The sequence below is a fragment of the Harpia harpyja genome, chromosome 9 (genome assembly GCF_026419915.1).
Source record: "Harpia harpyja isolate bHarHar1 chromosome 9, bHarHar1 primary haplotype, whole genome shotgun sequence".
In the NCBI taxonomy this organism is placed as follows: Eukaryota; Metazoa; Chordata; class Aves; order Accipitriformes; family Accipitridae; genus Harpia; species Harpia harpyja.
This window is the reverse complement of record NC_068948.1, coordinates 1,841,990-1,866,000: the sequence shown is the minus strand read 5'-3', so window position 1 is coordinate 1,866,000 and position 24,011 is coordinate 1,841,990. Positions and strand designations below refer to the sequence as shown.

Sequence of the window (24,011 nt, the reverse complement as noted above, 5' to 3'; positions counted from 1 at the left end):
TAATTTTAATTAATTTATTTATTTCTTTACACATAACTGAAAGTGATGTTACAGTACATAAGTTATTTACAACTGTGCAGTAATGTGTTGCAAAATAAATTATCTAGAAGGCAGCAAAAGTACATTGTTAATGTATATAAAAACTGTACAGCATTTATGGGATACAATTTTTCTTTATATGAGTATTGGCTCTGTAGTGTTTTCAAGTTATGTTCTCAGAAAGAGAAACGAAATGCCCAAGATTAAAGGAAAAAATATATAAACCACATGGATTTTACTCCATTAAAAACACAGTTGGCAAAGTCCTTTCTCTGCGTCACCGCTTCCCCACCCGCCGCTGGCCGTGCCGCCCCGGCGCACGGTGCGCAGGCGGCTCCTCTGCTCTCCCGAAACGGTGGCGAGCGGCTGCTGCGGGGCGCCGCGGGCGCACCCCACCTCCGCAGCCCGGAGCCGTCCACACCTTCAGAGCCGCGTCTGCCCAAGTTGGACGCTGTCTTTTTTGTTTCTAATTGTTTTTGTTTGTGGGTTTTTTTTTTGTTGGTTTTTTTTTTGTTTTTTGTTGGTTTTTTTTTTTTTTTAGACATACCCAGGATGGAACGAGAAACTCAAACACCCCCCCCTCCCCCCATGGTTTCCTACTGCAGCTTCTCCGAGAGGAGATCCGCGACCGGTGGAAAACAGAGAGCTGGAAATCACGGTGTTCACAAGTACATGAATCACGTGGTTGCTGGCCCCGCTCAGCAGCTTCTGCAACACACAAATGGTGTCCTTGGCCTCCTCCCTCCACGCCTCTGCCAGTCTCTTGGCCGGTGAGTGCTCGCTGCCCGCGCAGACCGGCTGCCTCCCTGCCGCAGCAGCCGGTTGGAAAGGAGATGCGCCCCGGCCCGCTGCCCGGCGGAGCTGCCGTCAGTCCGGAAGCGAGGGACGCGTTGTGAAGAAAGTGCAATTATTTTTCTTATTGTTTTGTTTTCTGCCGATAGCTGCTTCCTCCTCCTCTGACCAGGGATTCATCAGCAAGCGGTAAGGGTGAATGTGAGCTCGACCGCCCGACCTCGGAGGGCTCCCGTCCTTGCCAGTTTTCAGTGATGTCTCCTGGTTTTGAACTGTCATGCCGGCAAGAGCACAAAGTCATCGTTCACGTCGACCATTGGCACATAGAACGAGGGCACCTCGTTCACGCAGAGGGATTTGTGCCCCGCGGGGTCCAACTCCTGCACTTTCAGCTGCCACTCCATCCTTTGCACTGCGTTCAAGGCGGCAGCTTCATGTTGCTGTCGCATGAGCAGGCACGTCTGGATCGGGGGAAATAAAAGCAAGCAGAGATGAGGGGTGGGCGGGAGAGGGCAGGAACGGCTCCTGCTGCCCGTCCCACCTAGCCAAGGCAGGGGACCTGCAGCCATCGCAGCGGGCAGAGCGGCAAATGGAGCGAGGGATGCCGCACGCATCCTTGCAGGAAGAAACGTGGACTTGGGACGTCTGCGGAGCCCGATTCCAGCAGGAGCAGGGGCAAAGCCAAAAGGGCCTCATGGGGCAGCTTTTAAAGGCTTGTAAGCACTCAAGAGCACTGACCCCGCTGGCGACAGCCTCGGCAGACAGTCCCCATCGGCCCCCACAGTGGCCCTCGGCTGCCCGAGAGCAGGGTCCTGCTCCCTTCGTCAGAGCTGCCAACTCCCTCCGTGTCACCGGCTGAAAGCGCCATCGTCCCTGCTCCCTACCGTGCCAGTTTGCCACCCAGAGCTCTGCACAGCACTCTGGAAAATCATTGCACGGGCTCCTGCCACCTTGAAGTCTGCCATAGGTTTTGAGCTTGCTGCAGCATGTGTTGCTGGCGAAGAGCAGGCCCTGAGGGTTTAACTGACCGAGAAAGCTCCAGACCATATGGCACGAAGCAGAGTAACAGCCAGCCAGACAACCCTAAGCAGAACGTGTCTCCCTTCCCCCTTTCTGGAACCAGGAGAGGCAACTGCGCTCCCATAGTCCCCGCAGAGGCTCCCACCTCTCCGCTGTGCCGTGCACAAAAGCATCCCCCATCACGTAACGCTGCCCAGATCTACCTTGGGACATCTGCTCCCACCACATTTTTGGGAACCACAAAGGCAGCTTCCAGGCTATTGGGGAAACCCTCCCGGCAGCAGGCAGAGCAGCAGGACCTGCTGCTGCCCACGCGCTGCAGCGGCAGCCCGGAGCACCGGGTCTCCCGCGCCTCTCACCTTCATTCGATCATACTTGTCATCCACGTCTTGCAACCAGGAAATGAACTGTCGCGCGTTGAAGCGGTCTCTGACCGATTTGTTTTCGTCTCCCTATGCAAAAGACAGCAAAAGAGAATTACACAGTAGATTTTTTTTTTTTTTTTTTACTTTAAGCAGTCACAGGTCTAACAGGCCATATTCAAACCCCTCTTAGGGTACACACTCATCAGAAACAAGAAAGGTGCCTGCAGGGAGGGAGAATAGAGCACGCTGCTCCCCGCTGCTCTTGCAGCGCTTTGCCAGGGGCTTCAGCCTCAGACAGAGATGCATGCATGCACGCACTCCCCATTTTTGCTTGCTCTGCGGAGAATCTGTCCATGCCAGCCTGCCACGGCACCCACACCTCTCTGTCTCCTTCAGCTCATGCCCAAGATCATGACGTCTTCGCTGTAGAAGCACAGACACTTGGCTGGGAAGTGCCGAGAGATAAGTCAAGGCTCCTGGATCAATACACCAGGTCATTAATAAATTCCAGGATCCCATCTTCTGCCCAGGATCCCTCCCGCAATGCAGCAGCATGCTTCCCCGAGCAAGCTGGGCTGGCGGCAGCTGCAGGGCGCGGGCTGCAGAGGGTGCTGGTGGGATGGCTCAGGACCAGCGCAGCCGCACGGCCACCAGCTGCAGAAACCGGACATGATTCCCCTTTCTCCAGCACAGAACGACGTGAAATCGAAGGAAGAAATGACCATTTTTTGTGGGCTGTGAGACAGTCTGTCTCTTTCAAAGCCACTATTCAGACACAAATCAATTTAATGGCTCTCTCCCCTTCCTTCAACAGGAAAAGATATCCCAGAGTGTAGTAAAATAAACCTTTCAAGTGTGCAGATGATCCTGATCAAGAAGAAATGCAGAGGATCCTGAGACTCACTGATAAATGTGAGTCATCTCTGCTCCTAAAGAGACACGATGCTCCCTGTATCCCCGTGTTCCCGGATGCATTTCCTTTCCTGGCATGCACATGGGGTATCCCAGAACGTGCGACACCAGAAACTGAGTCAGATTAGGCAACCTGGGGACGTGCTGGGGAGGGCTCCTGCAGTATGTCCTGCATCTGCGTGCCACGGTGGGTGACAGGCACCTGAGCAGGGAGAGCATTAGTAACTCCTGCCTACATCCCTCCCTCCCTCCCTCTGTCCAGAAAAGCACCGTCTCCCTCGGGGTCTTGCACAGCACCTCTGAGACACTTCTTCACCACCAAGACAGGCACTGACCTGATTTTCTAGAGGCATGTTATAGACCTCGGAGTCCAGCAGCATGGTGCAGGCACTGAAGGGCACAGCCTGGTTGGCAATAGTCCTTGCTGCCCGACAATGAACTCTCAGAATCTCCTGCTCACAGGAGACGATGAGCTTCTCCTGAGGAAGAACAAACGAAGCAGTGAGCGTGGCAGCCTCAGTCTCCCCAGCAGAGGAAATTCGGGACCTCTTCCCCAGCAGGACTTTCCCCGGAGTGCTCCCTTACCCGCTCTATGCTGTGCTGGAGCCGCAGCTTTCCCCGGACGGCTTCCTGCTGCTTGAAGAGCTCCTTCAGAGGCTCCGCGAGCGATGGCGGCGGGGCGATCTGCGGGCACACGACGGCGGAGGGTTAGAGCCAGCAACGCTGTGGGTGCACAGCCCGCGGGGGCCGCCTGCTCCCCCCACCACGCAGGGCCCTGCCTGAGGCATGGCCACGTAGCCGAAATGCACCTTGGCCCAGGGCTCGGAGAGGGAGCCGGTGCCACCCTGCGGGGTGCTGTACGGAGCTTGCCGGAGGAGAAAATCTGCCTATTTCCTCAGGAGGCAAAGGACAACGTCCTGCCAGTGCTCAGACCACAGTGAGGAGTGAGACAACAGGGCAAGAGATGTCCAGTGCCGAGAGACGAGCTCAGCCTGCAGAACCGGAGCGTGAATCACCCCACGGGCTGCAAGGACAGTTTGTAAAGGGGCCTGAGTGCATCTGACAAAGGGGATGATACTGTTGGAGAAATGCTGCCGGCAGCAGGCCAGCCTGCACACCAGGAAGGGTGCCTGCGTCCTGATCTGTCCTGTGCTTTCCTGGGGAGCAAGGCGCTCCTCGAGCACAGCCCAAGTTGCAGAACAGAGGAGCAGGCGGCTCTGGGTTAGTCTAGGAAGGAAGAAGCAGATGAGAACACAGGCTACAACCACTGCGGTGCTGGGGCAGGCAAAGCATGTATTAACTCATGCAAAGAGTAACTCACGCATGGACTACGCTGCAACAGAAATACCCGCAGACCGGGGTACGTCACCCTGCCTGCAGCAGGGAACGAAGCCTGACGTGGCCGGTCGTATCGACCCTCCTCCTCCAGGCTGGATCCCGGATTTACTGCCTGCAGCATTAAGTTTATTGATGCATCTGTATTAGCAAGTCCATTCATGCAGCACAGCAGTGAAATGCAGATCCCACTGCCAAGGAGTGTGTGTGCTATCGGCAAGTCAAATATCGGTGCTTGGGAAAATGAAGGCAGGAGTTAAGAGCCATCTTTTTCCTACGGTCTTCCAGGTTCATTATCCAATTACTAAACTGCTTGTGCAAAGCAGTTTTGCCTTCCAGCCTCAAATCCCGTGAATTCATACAAACTTGCTCTAAAGCCTGAACAAATCTCAGGTTCCTAACCACAGCCCAAGGTCTTCTCTGCAAAAATACAGCATCTCAGAGGATGCATTTATCACGCAGCCATCCACTTACCAAGGCTTAGATTCGTCGTCATGAGCATGTTCTAAAAGCTGGCTAAAGCCACGGCCGGGGTGCCGTTGGCATTGCAAGGGCGCTCATGATGCATAAGGGGATAATCTGGGCTGTGCTTGTAGCAGCAAGGGAGGGGACAGTCCCTGATGCTGTGGTTTAAAGAGAGAAGGTGACTCACCACTGGAATATGGAGCTTGCTTAGAGGCTTGCCATCCAACAGGTAGGAGCCTGTATAGGTGACATATTCAGCGTAGCACTGCGGAGCTTGGGGAGTAATATAGCAGAGGATTTTCCGCTTCTCTTCAATCTTTTTCCTGATCTGGAGGTACTCGAAGTAGGGGTTGGACCTGTCACTGTGATAAGGTTCAATGTCGTCCAGTTTTATAGCATCTACGATAGCTGCCAGTGTTTGCTGTATCATCTCCCTCGTCTGCTGGGTGGAAGTGTTGATCTGCTGCTGCAGCTGCTGGTTGGAGCGCTGGAACCGGCGCTTGCGCGGGTGCTGAGCCTGGGAATCGTCCTCCTCTGTAATGCGGCCTTTGGCACGTGTGGCGGGCGCAGAAACAGGAGGAAATTCCTTCTCAGAAGAGGCGGCGTTCTGCTTGTTTTGGTTGGCGAGCATCTGAGCCCGGTTCCTGGTAATCCGCTGAGGAATCTCTTCTATTTTGGGAGGTTTGGGAGCTTCTGCTACTGGTTTTTGTACTGGTTCAACGATTTCTGCTTGAGCGTTGCCCGGAGGTGCGTCTGCCTGGGAGGAAGGGACTTGGCTCCCACCGCGTGCCACAGCACCCTCCTGTGAAACGCTGCCCTCGGCGGTGGCTGCGGGTGGGGGACCAGCCTGGGAGCCGCTCTCGGCCACCCCACCAGAAGACGACAGGTCTTCGTGCACGGCCTCCACCTCTTTGCTCTCCGCCTGAGCAGACTCGGATGGGGTCTGCTGGAAAATCTGTGCTTCTGAGTCCTCCGCTCCTTTTTCCTCAGCTACGTTCAGCGTTTCTGAGGTGGCTTCTTGTGCAGCCACTTCTGGTTTCTGCTCCTCTGCTTGTGGCTCCGTCTCCACGGGCAGGACGGCCGTTGCCTGGATGGCCGGCGGCTCCTCCGGCTCACCAGATGCTATTACGGATGCGCTCGCTTTAACGATCCCAGCGCTTGTTTCTGAAGCTGCTGCTGGGCTTTCTTCTACCGCTTCTGCCTCAGTCATCTCTGTCTCTGCAACATCCTTAGGTTGGAGCGGCAGCTCTGGCAGCGAGAAGGGGCCAAGGTCCAAGTCATCTTCTGTATTGGTGAAGGGATCAGGCCACGTTACCGCCTCCTCTGTATTTGCAGGTGCAGCGTTGTTGTTTTCCAAATAGTTGTTTTCTGGCGTGCTAACAACTTCTGCCTGAGGTTCTGCTGGCATACAGGGAGGCTCTGGAGGTATCTCAGGTGCTTCTTCTGGAAGAGGCTTGCAGTTATTGAAGAACGTGTCTAACCTAGTAGGGGACATGTACGGAGCTTGCTCTTCGGCATTCGCTATTTCTCCTGGAACTGCTTCCTCAGCATCCTCCTTGACTTCATCGAGCCCTGGTTCAGACACTGACAGAGGGTAAGATATGGGAGAAACGGGGTAGGAAGTATCTGTGGGAATGAAGGCTACTGGTGTAGGATGAATCGGCTCTAGGGAACAGAGCGGAGGTTTAGGGGACTCGGAAAACCTTTGGGGAGATTTCATCAGAAGCTCTGAGCCCATGGACCAGCTGACAGAGTGCTCTGCCGGGTTACCCATCAGGGTGGGAGGAATGGCGGCGTCAGGGTTTCTGGAAGGAGGGTTATCCCAGTCTATATTGTTTTGTTCTGGCATACCCGAACTAAAATGGTTTTCTTCAATTGGTGGTAAGTAGGTAGATTCTGGTGGCATAATGGAGGCAGTAGCTTGCTGCTCTTCCGTGGTATCCAAGGGCATGCCGAGGTCGGGGGGAAGAGCACTTTCTACAGAAGGAGCCAGCAATTCATCTCTGTGCGAAGGGGAGGATTTTGCTTGCAAACCAGAAAAGACACTTTCAGGCGACTGGGCGACTCCGCTGACAGCTCCTGGCGCGCAGTGCAAAGCTTCCACTTTCGGTGATGAAACCCCATAATCTGGTGAGTAATACCCAGGAGATAAACACTGGAACTTCTCAGCAGGAACAGAAGGAAGGGGAGCTTTCTCCTCCATTAAATGCTGCACTGGAGAGTCATAATTTGATGTTGCTGGGACGCTTTGCTGTCTGAAAAATTTATCTCCGACACTGAATTCTTCTTCAGGTGCCCTTCTGATATCAACTGAGATGGAACGATAAAGGTTCGTGGAGGGTATGGTACGAGTCGGGGTCTGACTTGGATTCTCGGGGAGCCCACTGGAAACATTCGCATATCGGTCGAAGAAAGATGGAGAACAGGCGTTCATGGACATCGTGGATATGGGCAGCGAGTGCTGTGAGTCCGCGCACTCAAACATCAGGTCCGTGTAGTCTTCGTTGCTGCACGAAGGAGTCCTGGGTGTCTGCATCACCTCCTCGTAGCTTGGACAAGAGACGACGGACGCCGGGGTCGGGACTCCCGTCGGCCGGTTCTGATCCGGCCTGGGAGATGCCGGGAGGATTTCCTTCAGCTGAGGACCCGTTATCCAGTCCTTAGAGTCTGTGCCAACAGCAGGCTGTGCCTTGTTTTCCGGTGACAGGATAGGAGTCAGTGGACCCAACTCCTTAAGTTTCTTGTCCTTGAGCTGAGTATCCAACGTTAACGGCTTCTTTGTTGCCAGATCCAGACTCCTCTTGCGCACATCTTCCGAGCTTTTAAGTTTGTCCTTTAATTTGGGGTCTCCGGACCTGTGCCTCATTTTCTCCATTTGCTTCATTCTCTCTTTGTGCCTTTTGTGGCGCTCCTCGATTTCCAGGTCTTTCTGGCTCAGCATCCTCTCAAAGCTGGTCATCATCAAATCACCGTCTCCCAGAAGTTTCTCCCTTGGCCTGGCATCTTTCTTGCCACTGTCTTTGGAAAGGGTTATTTTTTCATTCCCGTTGCTTATTTTTATTGATTCCGATTTGTCTTTCTCTTGGTTCTCCTTCAGCTTCTCCTTCAGTTTGGTTTCGCCGAATTTGAGGTTGTCCTCCTTTGATTTATCTTTAAAGGTGGTAACTTGAGGATTGTCCTTGTCTTTAAGCGTTGACTTTGGCTCGTCTTTGTGATGTTTAAAGAAACCATCTGCATGTTTGTCTCTATGCTTTTCCTTTTCCTCCTTCCATTTTTCCTTGTGTTTATCTCGCTTCTTTTTCTCTTTAACTGTGCTGATGGTGCTGGAACCGTAAGTCTTTTCTTTTTCCGCCTTCTTTGACAGCTCTCTTTCAGAATCATTTTTATCTTTCTTTTCAGAAAATAAGTAATCAATGCTTTTCTCTGGTTCCTCATCAGGCTCTGCCTTCATGTTGTAGGAAGTGCTAAAAGCCTCCCCATCCACAGAGAAATCTTTTTCATAATGAGTGGAATCCTTTCTGCTGCTGGAGTCTTTGAATTCTTCTGTTTTTTCCTTTTTCTCAGTCTTCTCCTTCTTTGCTTTTTCCTTCTCGTGACTTTTCTTTGACGAAGATGAAGAATGTCTGTGTCTCTCCTTCTCCTTGAGTTTGTCCTGCAAGCAGGGTAAAGGGAGAGAGTCCTTAAACTTTTCTTCAGCAGCATCAGTAAGAGAAAGGTTAGAAGACTCAAAGAGGCTGGTCAGTCCTGGATCTTGTCCTCGATCTGTGAAGCTGTCAGAAGAGATCTCACTGATTTTGTCATTGGAGTCATCTCTATAGTCATTCAGAGCCTCCTCCTCCAATTTCTCCAGCAGGCTCTTCTCCGACTCCCCTCCTTTCGAAGACTTTTTCTCTTTGGAATGCTCTTTATCCGGCTTCTCCTTATGCTTGCTTTTCACCTTGTCGTCATTGGCATGTTTCTTTTCAGCCTTCTCTGGGAGCTTTTGCTTGTTTTTCTTCTCTTGAGTGGAATCTATGGACGTTCTGTCTTTCCTGTCCTTGTACTTCTCGGTAGAGTCTTTATCTTTCTTCTCTTTGTGTTTTTCAAAGGAACTCTTCTCCTTCTTCTCTTTTCCCCCTTCCGATGTTCCTTTGTCCTTCTTCTTCTCCTTGGAGTCCTTATCTTTCTGTTTCTCTCCTGAATGTTGCCGGTCGGAGGAGTACTTGCGGTGCTTGTCGGGGTACAGCTCCTTCTCAGCAGCTGCACCATCATCCTTCTCCTGCAGACTGTCCAGACGATGCATTTCGCTCCCAGCAGAGTCACTGACTTTGAACCCAGTCAAGCTGTAATCATCCCTCTCGTCTTCGCTTTCATCTGTGAAGATGTCTGCAATGCTGTACCAGCTTTTCTCCTTGCCTTTCTTCTCATCCTTTTTCTCAGAGAAGTCCTCCCGATCCGCGGAGAAGTTTTTCTCTTTCTTCTCTTTAACCTGGTCAAAAGAACTCTTCCTTTCTTTGTCTTTGCTGTGCAGGTCTTTGTACTTCTCTTTAGTTTCTTTTTTCTCTTTGAAACTCTTGTCTAGTTCTTTGTCTTTCAGGATTTTCTCAGGAGCAACTTTTTCATTTTTCTCCTTGTCGCCTTCTTTGGATTTTTCCTTGTATTTTTCTGGCTTCACTTTTTCTTTTTTTTCTTTATCAGGAGCATCTTTCTTCTCCTTTTCCTTTCCAGAATGGTGCCTCTCCCAACTCTCCAGAGTTTTACCACTGAATTCGGGGTCAGACTTATCCTTGAAGAACGTTTCGCAGCTGTATTCTTTAAAGTCATCTCGATAGGGCTCCTCCTGCTTTGTTTTGGTATCTTTTCGATCTTTAGAGCCATCAGAGGAATCTTTTCTGTCCTTGTTGGTTTCACCTGTATCTTTTTCCTTCCTCTCCTTGACACTCTCTGCAGAATCCTTCCTTTTCTTATCCTTTTCAGGCAAATAACTAGGAGTAACTTTGTGTCTGTCCGTTTGGTCCTTTTTCTTCTCGGAGCTTTTGTCTACATAGTCCCTCTCTTTCTTCTTTAAGAAAGTGTCCTTTTCATTACGTTTCTCGTTGTATTCCTTCTTCTCTTTCGTTTTATTGTCCTTTTTCTTGTCTTTAATTTCCTCTTTCATGGGTTCTATGATTAGTTTTGCCACGGTGTCATTTTTAATCTCCCTGAAATCTGTTACTGGAGAATCCCAGCTATCTTCACCTTTGAAATCGAAGGATGAATCAGAAGACAAGTCTGAAAACCACCTCTCTTGCTGATCATCCGAAAGGCTGAACTTCGTGTCCTCACTTTCGGGAAATTGGTTTTTGTTATTAAACTCATCAAACCCAGACTCATCCCTGTAAAGTTTTTCTTTTTTGCATTTTTCTTTCTCTTCCTTGAAGGATTTTTCTTTCTCTAGTTTAGAAACCTTCTCCTCCTTCAGCTCATTCTTCTTTTCAGATTTTGACTGCTTGTCCTTTGACTTCTTCTTTCTCTCCTCCTTGTGTATTCTTGGCTTCTCCTCTTTGGGAGACTTCTCCTTTACAGGTTTCTCTTTTTCTGATTTACTTAATCCTTCTCTGAAGGATTTGCTCATGTCTTTACTACCATCTTTGACTTTTCTTAAAGATTTCTCCTCTTTTGAGGATTTTCCAGTCTCATCTTTAAACAACCATTCCTTCTCCTCCACTTTACCTTTGGGGAGCTTTTCCTCCTTCTTACTGTGTTCTCTCTCATGCTTTAACACTTTCAACTTGTTTTCGACTGGATTTTCTGTCTCTACTATCAAGCCTTTCTCAGGCTTTTGTTTAGAGTCCTCAAACTCAAAAGAAAATGTTTTGATTATTTTAATGTCTTGGCTGATGGGACACTGCCCCTTCTCCTTGTTTTTATGTTTGTGTTTTGTTTTATGCTTTTTAACAACCTTCCCCTCCTTGTCCAGCTTTGGAATTGCTCCATCCACATTGCTATGGAATGAATTCTTTTTCTCAGAAACAGTGTTGTGTGGGGTGTTTTTCTTTTTGTGCTCTGGTTTCTTCCTGACTGGCTTTAGCGACTCTAAGCTCGAGTCCTCGGACGAATAGTCTGACTCGCTCGTCAGTCTCGTCCTGGTGGAGTCCGATAAGGAACTGACATCTGACCAAGCTGGAGAAGATATGGTTTTCCAATTGTCCGTCCTCCAGTGCTTGGAGTGCTGTTCTGTAAGATTAGGATTATGTTTCTGGGATGCTAAACTCCCATGAGAAGAGGTCGATGAGGCAGACAGAGAGTTAAACAAGGAGGATTCCTTTAGCACTAGCCTGGAGTCCTTTACACAGCTAGAGCTCTGAAGAGAGTCTCTATCATCCTCCTCACTCTCCACATTTTCACTCTCTGATTCAGAGGAACAAAATTTGTCATTTTTTTTGCCAAACCGAACCTCTTTGCTTTTCGTCTCCTTCTTCCGCTTCTTTTTTACTTTGCTTTTCTCCTTCTGCGGCTTTGTGCTGGCGGGCTCCCGAATCTTGCTGCTGGGCAATATTGAGTGGGTCGAAAGTCGGAGCTTCTCCCCCGTCCCCACAGCAACGCTGGTCTCCTCCTCGTCCGAGCTGTCCGACAGGATGCGGTGGGCAGCTTTCTTTGGTGTAATTGTGTTATTTTTAGTATAAGTTTTCACTTCCATTTTGGGTATGGAAATGAAACTGTTTGCTTTAGTCTCTTTTCTGTAATCCTTTTTCAGCAAATGTTTGTCATCGACTGGCGGGACCCGGTCCTGCTCATCGTCCTCATCAAATTCATACTCATCCTTCACCGGGGTGATGGTTTTGGGGGGCTCCTGGGCCTTGGGCTTGTGCTTCAAACCCTTCTCAAACTCTGAGTCTGTGTTATTGCCATCAACAGAGCTGGAGGGAGCGAAGGAAGGGGCATCCTCCTCTTCTGAGGTCTCTGCAGAGAGAGAAGAACAATGTGTTAAGGGCTGTGAGGGGTTTCGGGAGGGAACATCATCAGTCTGCTGCAGACGTGAACCCCTGCGAATGGCCCTGCTGCCCTTTTGCCTCACCCAGCCTTTGCTAAGTTTGCAGCTGAAAGCTCAAAATGCCAGGCTGGGAGAGCTTTTAGAAAGGAATAGCTATCCAATCTCAAACCTGCATGGGGCATTCCTCCAAACAACATCCTGGGTGTATCAAGAAAAGAACTTTTTAACAGGGTTATGACTGCACACTCATACACAGCGTAGGTCAAGACTCCCCGTAAGACTGGAACTCTAATTAGCACTAATTAAAACCTCCAGCGTTTCCCACCTGGCACAGCCACAATAGTGTCACTCATGGGACAGGCTGAGGGACAGCACGGGAGCACAACCTGAAACGTCAGCACTGGTACAGCCGAGCGCTGTGCCCTCCAACTGGGGAGGGACGGGAATACATGACGTGCACGCAAACCTCCTCCTCTCTATGCATGAGCTGGAATATTACCCACATTTTAAAGGTAAGACATCCATTTACCTGCAATTGGCTTCCAATCCTACATCTCGATTGCACCAGGCAAGTGATCTCAACGTAGGCTTCCAGGGCAAACAGCTAGAGCTCCCGGAGCTAAAGGCTGGTAGTTATGTTGTCTGAATTTGGGTTACAGCTACAGATGGACTCCTGACCGTGGCAGCAGCGTGCAGATATTCTGACAAGAGTTTAACTTCACTGTCCTCTTAACGTCTCTGTATTAACAGATAGCTGCAGGCCACAAACATCACTCCCATGTTCACATAAAGGTCAATCTCACCTGTTGAGCTTTCTTCGCTGGAGGGGTATGTGGTCTTTCCCAGGAGCAGATTCACCATGGTGGGAGAATTAGCTACTTTTAAAGGTGTCTCGCCCTTCCTGTTGCTTTGATGAGGATTCCCTCCATAATGTAACAACAATTTCACCACCTGAAAACAGAAATTGAGACTTGAAGATGTTCATGATGTTTCAACTCCAGGGTTTTTGTACAACTTTCATATGTAACTAAAAGGGGAATGTCCTCAAGCAGTCTATCCTCAGGACATGCCTTATGGCACTAACAGTCATCAATAAGAAAGGAGACAAAAACCAGCAACAGGAACCAACCTGGGCAGGAAAGAAGGGAGAAGAACAAGACACAAAGCCATGCTCCCTCCCCGACTCCAGAAGAAGAAGAATGAACTATCCCCTGCACAGGGGAAAAACAAGTAAAACACTCAACAGCACTGGAGCAGGATAATTCTTGCCACCTACATGGCTATCAGCACCAAATAATAATAAAATAACCAGAATCTCTGTATTTGCACAGTTGGCTGCTTGAAGCACGAAGGAAAAAAAGTCATTAAAAACACAGCTATGAAATCCAGCAAAAACCAACCTTGAAGTGCCCGTTATTCGCTGCATCATGCAGCGGGGTGTCGTCATCCAACCCCTTTGTGTTGACTTCGGCGCCTGCAGCAAGCAACTGCTTTGCAACATCGTAATAACCCCGGTTGCATGCCTCATGCAACGCCGTCCAGCCTGCAAGCAAAGGGACACTTAGAACACGGATATCACCCTTACACAGAGAAAGTTAGAGACAGTGAAAAGTAACCTCCATCCACAGACGCTGCAGGTGCCGGTGTGTCGAGGGGTCTGTGGCTCTGACAGCCAAGAAGATGGTCTCGTTTGCCCTGCTCCCCATGGCACAGCAGGAAGAAACCTGCAGCTCTGCTTTGCTACTCCAACCAGGCAGTAGTTGAATCAATCCCACTTTTCCCTCTGGTCATGGAACATGCCACAGACAGATCACGTGCCAGAATGGACAGAGCCCCAGGAAACGGAAAGGCAAAGTTTTGTGTAGGAAATTAAGAGAATTGCTGATGCCATGTGGAAGTCAGGTCTCAAATCCTTTCTCGTTCCAACTCCTCCGTATGGGAAACACTGCCGCCCAGATCAGGATTGAGCTCTGAACTGCAGACATCGCTCTGAAACATCCCCCACACAGACCTCACAAATATTTTTTGTGTGCTCTCCAAAGCAAGCAGCCATGCCACTGCAAAACAGGCCCCTGGCTCAGGGAGAAACCAAACAGCAGGTCTCCACAGTAACAGTGGCTCTAGTTCTCAAACAAACTTCCGAAGAACACAGAATGAAATATTTCATCATGTTCAAACAGACTATTTTTAAGCAGAAACTGTTTTGAAGTTTCCCAGCAAATGCGCGTGGCTCTTTCGGTATTTTGCTGATAGTGTCGTGGGAGCTCATTCCTTTACCTTCACTTGGAGCATTAAAAAGGGGCACCTGGGACCAGAATTAATCACAACTGATAGTTCAGTCTAGCACTGATATTAATCATACAGGCAGAGGAACATGCATACCTATTTATAGCCCTAAAATCGTGCAAAGAGAAGAGCAAAGAGCGAAGTCAAGCTCTTGGACGTGCTGGAAGGCAGGCTGCCTCACACTAATTTAGCCCCATCGTTGGTACGAGCGTGCATGAACGGCACTGTTCATCATCTCATGGCTGCCTTCTCGCTGCAGGACTCGGGGCCGTTCCCATCCCAGGCTCATTTGCGGCCACAGCCCCACACCCAGGCTCCTTTCCCCACTCCCACCACCAGAAGCAGGAGCTTGGCAGTGCTGCTGAGGAGGAGGAGGAGGAGGTGGTGGTGCTACTCCGCAGCTGAGGGTCAGGACAGTCAGTGTTTCCTCTAATTCGGGTGCCCGGCTGGCACAGCTGGGAGCCTGACCTCACCCTTCACATTTGCACCGCTCCCCGTCAGCGGCAGCCCCATGTTCAGTACTTAAAAACAAACCCCAGAACGCTGCAGGCATCAGCCATTCAACTCTGGAGCAACGATTTTACAAACCCACTCTTTTCAGTATTTTTGTGCACATAATTTCTTACATTTTAAGTAAAAAAAGAGCTAAAACAGCCCACCTCCCTTTGCAAATCCCCCTCCAGACTTCCAAGACGGCACCCATGTGAAAGGGCATAAGAAAACACACCAGAGGGTCCCAGCTGCAGTTTCAGAGTGTGGAGCCACGGCAGCCCCAGGGATCGCTACGGATCAAGCCCAGCCTAGCATCACCGTCCTGAGAGGGAGCATGTTCAGAGCAGACAGGACAATGGTAATTTAGCTCCCAAACTCCAACAAGGAAACTGATGCTTTTCCGGGATTTCTTGTTTTGGCAGATCCGTAGTAGGTTGGTTTTTGTTTTTTTTTTAAAGGACAGCAAGACTTTTTTCTCCCCAAAGGGCAAAATCATTATTTTTGGTTAATCCTCTCTTTACAAGTAGCAAATCCATGTTATAAAGAAACTACTTTCTCTGGTGGGAGCCATTCTTGGAGGTGGAACATGCAACCAGGTTGGAAAAGGTTTGGATCCGTGGGCTGCCCTGCCCGTACTACCAGCTGGCTGGTTACCTGCAAAGTCCTTCACATTGACATCTGCACCCTCGATAATGAGCTCCTTGATGCGCCGGGCATCTCCTCGGATGGCAGCTCGATGCAGCCGAGTCTCTCCTCGCTCGTTTCTCTTATTTACTTTATCTTTGGTTTTGGAGGCAGAGTTAGGAGTTCCCTTCTGACAAACTGTAGACTGAGAGGGATGCTTTGGTGTTGTGTCAACTGCACGGAGGAGAGAAACAGTCAAGAACCGCAATTCAAAGGAAGCCCTACACCCTTAGAGGGAGCTCTTGCAACGCGTTTCATCTCGCATCTCCCCCAAAACGCTCACCACAAGGCACCGAAAGGCAACTGAATCTCTTGAAGTTGACGTGAAGACAGAGGAAAGCCTCTGTGTGTATAATGCAGATACTAATTGCAGGCTGCCAAAGCCCACTGGCAAGAACTGCAGTCCTTGCAAAGACTGTAGGCAATCCCATGATTTAGGAGCAGACAATGCAGCTCCTTACCCTAAAACCTCATTTCCTAAGGGAAGTGGCCTTTTACCAAGTACATGTGAGGTCTGACAGCCTTGGGAGGAGACTGCGCATTTCCTGGGAGAGCATCTGAACGCTCTGAAGACTACACAGCTTTTTGCCTTTTTTTCCCCCCTAAGTAATAGCAACATAAGCAGCCAGATTGGTGTTAAGAACAACAAAATATGTGGCTAAAGGCCGCGACGTTTGTGTGTAGGATGCAGATGTGCGCATACAGATAGCACAGTGCCTCTAAAAACCCTGGGGGTCACGTATGCAACAGATAAAAATTACTAAAATACAAAATCCATGGCAAACACATTCCAGCTGCTCTGCATCTCAAGTTACAGTTCCAGCGGTTACATGTCTTATCCCTCTCCGCAAGAAGAAACATTAAAAAACCCAGAGAGGGATGATACTTTTAACTTTTATTCACAATGCTCCTTTACTGAGTTAGCCTGAGACGCCAGTGGAAAACGCAAAGCTCAGATGTGCAGGAAGCTCCCGTGGAACCAAAGCTCTAGTTAAGCAGCCAGGGCAGGCTCAGTGGTGGCCTGGATTCGGCCCGTGGGACATCTCCTGCTACCGCCTTATACTGGAAGAAGGAAGGGCAGCCGCAGCCACCTGCGAACCCCAGCAGCAGCCCGTGCCTGGAGCTGCCCCGCTCCAGCATCCCACCTACAGTGCTGAGGGGGGGGGAGACCCCACGGAGCAGCGTACCAGTCCCCCCCTCACCACGCCGGGGGCGGCAGCTCATCTCTGCTGCCGGCGAGATGAACCGCCTGGTGACCCCGGGGACAGGCACTGAGAAGCCCAGGTATTCGCAAGCTTCTCGCTGCAAGCTCACACCCATCTGCCCACACCTCTGAGCAAAACCACCCTCCGGATCTCACCTGGGCTGTTTGCAGACTCTTCTGCTGTCATCTGCATAAGGAGAGCGACTTGCTGGCGCTCGGAGAGCGGGTAGCCTGCCCGGATCCCCGAAAGGCCCATTCCGAAAAGCAAGCCAGGCTTTCTGGTGGCGGGCTCCTTTTTAATCCTCTTCCGCTCTGGACCCTGCTTTTCTGTGGTGCAAGGAGACACAGAAACACAAGCCATGAATGTCGCTGTAACTGAAACCACGTTCGTTTCTGAGCAAAGTGCTAACAGCTCTCTAACTCCGTTTCCGTTGTCTCGCAAATGGAAAAGCCTACGGTGAAGGACGTATCCCTGTGGTGGGAGCACCAGTACGTGGGGCGGCCGCCTGGGCTTGCGGTTGCAGCCAGGACACGCACCGCTCCTGCTGCCCACCGGCTCCTCCGACAGTCTCTCCCGGCACGGGCTTCTACCAGTTCTCCCCCCACCATCAAAGAGCAGCACAAGAGGGAGGGAGCGGGTCCTTCGTTGGGCCACTGCCAGTACTGTACCTTCCATCTTGCTTCTAGGAGCCTCCATTTCATGCCATGGTGCTTCGAGGAGCGTACGCAGCCTTACACCACCACAGCATGGACTGAACTGGAGGCATCTAAAAGCATCAACAAAGAGTGCTAACGAGATACAGGCTGACAGCTCGGAAACGTTGCCATCTCACCCCCTCATCATCATCAAACCAAGGACCCTGACCCTGCAGCCAAACGGGTGCGCTGCCCTGGGGAGCACCGGGCTGGCCCTCTCCTCCCAAAGAGGCTGCTTCCAGCCTAACACAGAGCACCCACCTGCGGTCAGGCTGACGACTGCTTAGCCACATCTACTCCTGCATCCGTCTAAAAAAAATCCCAAACAAACAGGAGGGGAGGAAGAAACTCCCTGTGCCCGGCTTGTCATCCCCCAAGTCCCAGCCTGACACTCGGTCTCCTAAATCATCCAGCTACAAAGGCAGCTCCTGCTGAGGGACTGAGCACAACCGCCTCTAAAGCCAGTATTTGCTGCTGGCATGCCATGTGCACAAGAGCGAGACAAAACCCCAGCCTCTCCCTGCACCTCCAGCCTCGCTCCCAGCGACCCACACAGCAGCCTGCTGCAAGCTGGTGAGAACTGGACCCTGCCGAGCATTGTGCAACTTGCTGCCTCCCGCCCCGCTGCCCAGTTCAGCCCAGCTCGCACACCTAACCTCTGCGAGAAGCCTGACTCTACAGCTTTTCTTAACTATTTTTCCAGTTTTCTTTAGGCAAGTATCGATCCTTTTCCCATGCAAGGAGAGTTATCAGCCCTTCCTTTGCGCTTCTGGTTTGCTTGCTTGTTGATGCTGTCCGGCGAAAGCACAAATCGAGCTGTGTGCTCTCCAGTGGGTCCGCAGAGCCGCAGCCACGCCAGAGACCCACTGTAGGGATGCATTTGGTGAACAAAGTTTCAAGGTGCCAGTTCAGGAAACAAAAATTAAGTTTTCTTCCACGGAGCCAGCCAAGCAAGAGAGACAGAACATCTATGTGCAGAGCAGCACTGCAATTCCTTGCCAACAGCCAAGCTGCATCCCTCCTACCAGGCAACTGTCCTAAACCCACAAAGAAGCATAAGGAAGATACAGTGCGTGCGAGTGGAAAATCCAACTTTGCTCACATCTATTTCTAAGCACCGATATAGTTTGTTTATAACAAGGCTAACTACAGGGCTCCCACTGCGTGCAGAGGGCCAGTAATGACATTCTTAGCAGCCACAGCTACAAAAGTTATCAAATGCAGGTGAGCAGCTCCTTGCCCTCATATCGCATGCTCGAACACCAGTTTGAATCAGGGCCCGTTCGATGCTGCTCAAGAAACCTGAGCAGTAAAACACCTCGCTGCATCCCTGACGTAATGAAAGGACTGCATCCAGACGAGCTGTTCAAAACCTCCCGCGTACACAGAAACTGTTCTCAAGCTGATTGCACTTGCTTTTCAAGTGAGCAAATCCCACCTGTGACTTTGAAGCACAAAGTAGAAATCTTTTTAATGAAAAGGAGTTTGGACTCGCATAGCTGCCAGCCCCTGGGTCCTGCCAGGCTCAGCCCCAGCAGGGACTGGTACTCACCAGGATGCTGTCAGAAGACGCAAACAAATCGATGGGGTTATTTATCACAGCAAGCCTACACGTACCTGCTGCCCCCGAAGAGGAACGCTGTGACCTGGAGCACTTTCACATGGGGTGACGACGCTGCTGATATGGTACGCCAAATCTTCCAGCGAGGTAGCATAGGCAAGGGCTCTCTTCTACTCAAACATTTGACTCTAAACATGCTTGCTATTTTGCTGAAGATATTTTGAGAATCCCAGAAAGCATTAGAGGGATGATACAAGGAGATTTGCAAACAAGTACATGTCTGGTAACGCTCTCCAAGAAACAGGGCTTCAACTCCCAGCAGCCAGGGAGGGGAAACCCCACCAAATAACCATCCAGTGTCTGCCCAGTCCCCAGCTCCAGCACCCTGAAACTGGGAGTCAAGTGTGGGAAGATGCAGAGGTCCAAGAGGATTTGCAACGGCTCACATAAACGCAAGCTTAATTGACTAGCTGCATCCAGTCTCTTCCCTACCACCACCCCTGTGCCAGGGCAGGGTCGAGCAGCCCAGGGAAAGGCAAATCCTGCAATCTGCAACCTCTAACCCAGCTCTGCTCATCCAGTCGTATTTGTCATTTTGTCAAATTCAGCGTGGGTCACCGGCACGCAGCCACCAGCAGGACAGAGCCTGCTTTGCTTCTGCGCAAAGTCCAGCAGGTCAGGAGAAACCGTCAACAGACGGGTTTAAACTCAATCGCCGGACTTTGCGCCGAAGCAGAGGTTTCCTCGTTCATTCACCAAACTGCCAGCAGAGTAAAAGTCTCTGGCAGACGAGGGCAGCAGCGTGTGGGGACATCTCCACTGGTCCAGCTCAATTCATGCTGCTGCTATCTCCTGCACTCCCTTGGCTGACAAGCAGGCAGCTCCAAGAACCCTTCCCTTCACCATGCACAAAGGTGCCATCCTCTGCTGCTCTCCTCCTGCAAAGGTATCATCCAGAGCCGATGATTTCCACTGACCCCCTGCAACTGGGATCTTGTACATTTAAGAAATAACAACTCCGTACCAGGGAATCTCTCCAACCAGACAGCACAGGCCACCCCTCTTCAAATACAAGGCCTGGAAACACATCTGTGCATTGAAGGAGAATCCCGGTCTAATTCTCTGAAGCCACATTTCAGTCACCCTGGCAGCCCTAACAGAGCTAGAAGATGAAATCAGATCACAGGAAAGTAGATAGTCTCTTAATGGCTTGAAATAAAATTAAACTCAACGTGCTTACGGTAAAAAAACAATTTAGCCCGGGCAGTTCCAGGAGCCATGCTGCTGAGCAGCATGTCCCGCCAGGCACGCTCACCCCGAGCACAGGGAGACCCAATCTGCATACGTAGCACCTTCCTGCTCCTCATTAGGCTCCGGAGCTGCTGTTCAAAGCAGGCTTGTTAAATCCCACTCGGCCAGGCCTGGCTTCTCCACATGCCTTGGCAAAACAGGCAGCTCCTGGCCGCATCCAGCCGTGCTGCAAAGCGAGGCACGAAGATGCTCGAGGGGGTCACACCTCGGCCAGTGCCACTGGGCAGTGTCTTTGAAGTACAAGCAATGCACAAGAGTTGTTTGTGGTAGAGGGCTGCTCCGTGTGTACGTGCAGAGAGAGCCACAATTAGAATGGGAACATTTTCATTAATATTACTCGGCTGCTGCAGGTTGTCAGCATGAGCCTGTGATTTGCAAAAATTGATTACCAAGTTCAACCAAAAACCCCTCAACTCCTGTTAATTCTGCAGTTGCAGAAATTTCCTCCTCCACAGAACATTTAACATTAAAAAGCATGCGATCAACAAGATAAAAATAAATTGGAAAGTGACTGCCGCGTTCTTGCTCGCTGTGGTGAGGCAGCGAGGGCTGGTGGAGGCAGCCGAGGACTCGGGCTCGCGCATGCTTCCCTGGGGGAAGGCGGCATCGCCGGGCGCTGCACGGGTCCCCGGTGCTGGAGGATCGCATCCAGTCCTGCTCACGTGCTGCGTGACCACAGCGCTTCGCTCCTCGGTACCTTCTTCTACCCAGCAGTAAAGAGATTTCTCCCTCTGGGTGCCTGTGCCTCACTCACCCGTTCCCCCGAGGCCTCCCCGCTGGAAGGCAGCAGAGAAACGCCGTACTATCCCCTTTGCAATTAGATGTTTGTCTGCTGGCTGCCGCAGCGCAGAGATTAATCTGACTTCTTTAAGCATTTGGGGGGGAAGTAGGTCGCTGGCTGTGCTCCCTGCACCGGTTGCATAAGGAGCAGGGCAGGGCTGAGCTGCGCCCAGCGTCCGATGGCTCCCAGTACCGGCACCCCAGTCTCCCCGCGTGCCACGATGCTCGGGCAATGCGGAGAGGCCGCAGAAGCGAGGTCTGAAACGTGAGCAGGAAGGATGGAGAAGGAGCTGCTCCATGCTGCCGGCAGCTCCGCTTCCCATCCTCAGCCTCAGCAGCAGCGCCCGGCAGGCTCCTGCTCAGCCTTGCGCGAGTGAAGCACTGGCAAAACTCTGGGCTGGCTTCCCCGGCCCTGGCCGGTCCCAGGCTAACAGAGCTGCAAAAGTCTTTTATTTCAATTCAGAAGACTTTACTCAGAATCTGGTTTTCAGTAGATTTAAAAGGCGCACCTGCACGAAGCCTTCTGCTCAACGGCACTGAGTGCCACTGGTTCCTGCAGGCTGCTCCTTTTCCTCTAATTAAATGCTTTTCTGTAACACCTTGCAGCAACATGGAGCAAATTAGGAGAAACACTCACAGTGTGTAAATACCTCAGCAAACAGGAATAAAGGTTATTTTACACTAAAACCCCATTAGCAAGGCTGTACACATGCCAGTCCCTGCATGGAAGCACAAAAACCAGAGATACAAGGGGGTGCGCAGGCAAGGAGCCCCCCTGCCACGGTTATCTCACTGCCGATCACCAGAGACCGTGGCTGGACCATGCACGCTGATCCCGACCCAGCGATGCGCTCTGCGCCCGCCCGGGGATGAGCCACACCTCCATTTAGCTATTTTTAAAGCAGCTCGTTTGCTGCTTGCTTCAGCCTTCTGCAAACCTACAGAGCAAAGCTTCAGCCTGGCGCTGCCGTGGTTTAATTTGGGGATCCTGCTCGGCTCTTCCCTCACGCTGACGCTAGCAGGAACGGCGTGCACAAGCTTAAAGGGGAAAGCAGGATCTGAGCAGAGCTGCGGCTGCCAAACACAGCCGGGAAACTGCTTCTCCTTCCTTTCATCACACTAAACCCGAGAGGCTCGCGAAAGGCAGAACAGCAGCAGGTTCCCAGGACAAAGGGGTTTGAGCATTAGCCCGCTGGTGGTTCTCATGCACAAATTAGACTCCAGGTCGTGCGATGCTCGCGCTGCTGCAACGGGGAACACAAATCCGGGGCTGCTGGAAGCCCGTCGGTGGCTCCGCGGAGGTCCCAGGGCAGGCGCTGCTTCGCACAGACGTTCAAGTGCCGTTGGGCTGGCTCTGCACGCAGGGCAGCACCACGCAGGCTGAACCCCCGGCTCTAGCCGAAATGGGAGAGAGAAGAGAGGCAGGGAAGAAAAGAGAAAAGGGCGGTGATGGAAAATCTTTCAGAGATTTCTTGAACACGCACTGTGAGATGCTGGCAGGTTATGAGGACAGGAGCTCCAACCCAGAGCTGTGGCTGAGCAGCACAGCTCCTCGCTCCCCACAAATGCGTCGTACCCTGTAATGCAAAAAGCATCCGTTTAAACTGCTCTGACATGACAACACACGCATATAAGGTGGTACCCTGAGGAAAAATACCATTTCCAAATAAGCAGCTCACGCTAAACATCCCAGCGCTGCACGGAGAAACCGACTGTTGGCTTGCCGATGAGTTGGGATTTTCAACAGTTTATTTGCCGAGCAAGCACACAAACAAAAGATCAATAAGAATAAATTAGAACAGCACAGACAGCAATAGAGACTGCATTGCACCCCCAAGAGACCACACAAGCCTCTGCTTTCCCCATCCACAGCCTAGCATGCGTAAGAGTGACTCATTTTTACTGCAGAAGTTGTAGGGCATAAAACGTTTTGGAGCATGTCAGCTCAAACCAGGGGAAAAGCAGGTTTAACCTGAGTGCAGGCAGCCCGGAGCCCCAGCGTGCGGATGCTTACACATGCTCGCAGGGCATCTGCAGATGTGGACTAACACGTGCTGAAGAAGTCGGATCACGAAAGGTTTCCAGCAGCACGATACAACCACGTCCCAAGGCTCCACAGGCAACCCAGAATTTAAGGACAAGCACACAGGATGGTGCCGAGGGGAACAGCAGCAGCAGGTTAAGCGCAGCAGCGGCGTGAAATGGGAAGCAGCACAACGACACGGGCAGATAAACAAGAGAGGGCAGCAGGGGAGCAGGACAGAAGCCAGACAAACGGGAGGCTGCGAAGAGCGCAGCGAGAAGGGCAAACAGGGCTGGCATGGCTGCATGGAGACCACCATAAAGCAGAGGAACAGGGCACGCAGGCTGGAGAGCTGCACCTGACGGTCAATGCAGGGAGGAGGAATGCTTGGCACCAGGAGGTCATGGACACGCTGCAAAGCCCGCAGTACAAACGGGCTGGGGGGCAGAGAGAGGGGATGATGTCTGGCTAATCAGGCGAATGAAAGCAGATGCCAAAAAGGAAACCGAGAGGAAAAGCTGTAGCAGGGTCTGACTCGGCACAACGGCAAGGAAGGTGCCCTGAGCTGCTCCCGTACAGCAGTGAGAGTTTCCTAATCTGAAGGATGGAGAGGGTGCAGAGCCAGAGACTCAGCTTGCACAGCTAAGCTGAAAGGATGGCAGAGATGTTGGATTCAACAGTCAGGAGCAGTGGAGAGGTGCTGGTGGGAGGAAGAAGCCCTTTTACAACCACATCAGGTCACTGTGCGTGTAGCTGAGCCCACCGTCCTCACCGCTCACCTCAGGTCCCAGGGACAGAGGATCCGCAGGCCCTGACCCCAGTGGTTGCGGTATTTTTAAAAGCATAATTCGGCTAGAGAGGTTTAATGCTGTGTGATAGCCTGCGATCCAAATACAGGCGTTTTCCCTAGACTTGTAGGATAGTCAACACAGTTGTGCAGAAACGTGTTAATGCATCTTCTCACCAGAGCAGCCACTGGCTAACAAACTGCTGCGAGAGGAACCGAGAGGCTTCTATCAGAAACAACAATCTCCATGTTAAACACAAACAATTCCGAGAGACCAATTTTCAGGTCCCAGACCTTTCATTTCCCA

General features: G+C 51.3%; 1 protein-coding gene across 7 annotated transcripts in view; it reads right to left on the bottom strand.

Moving 5' to 3' along the window:
• The window catches only part of ANKRD11 (ankyrin repeat domain containing 11), a 159,720-nt gene continuing 135,709 nt past the window's right edge, over positions 1–24,011 (bottom strand). For 6 of the 7 annotated variants that reach the window (XM_052795256.1, XM_052795257.1, XM_052795261.1 and 3 more), the window contains 9 exons: positions 16,703–16,873; positions 15,313–15,516; positions 13,281–13,423; positions 12,684–12,831; positions 5,116–11,849; positions 3,714–3,812; positions 3,464–3,607; positions 2,211–2,303; positions 1–1,292 (listed from right to left, as the gene is read on the bottom strand). In XM_052795256.1, coding sequence (XP_052651216.1) covers positions 1,107–1,292; positions 2,211–2,303; positions 3,464–3,607; positions 3,714–3,812; positions 5,116–11,849; positions 12,684–12,831; positions 13,281–13,423; positions 15,313–15,516; positions 16,703–16,873 — 7,922 coding nt within the window. In that variant the 3' untranslated portion in view covers positions 1–1,106. Of the gene's footprint in view, positions 1,293–2,210; positions 2,304–3,463; positions 3,608–3,713; positions 3,813–5,115; positions 11,850–12,409; positions 12,662–12,683; positions 12,832–13,280; positions 13,424–15,312; positions 15,517–16,702; positions 16,874–24,011 lie in introns of those variants that run through there. The other variant, XM_052795263.1, reaches the window with a different exon arrangement.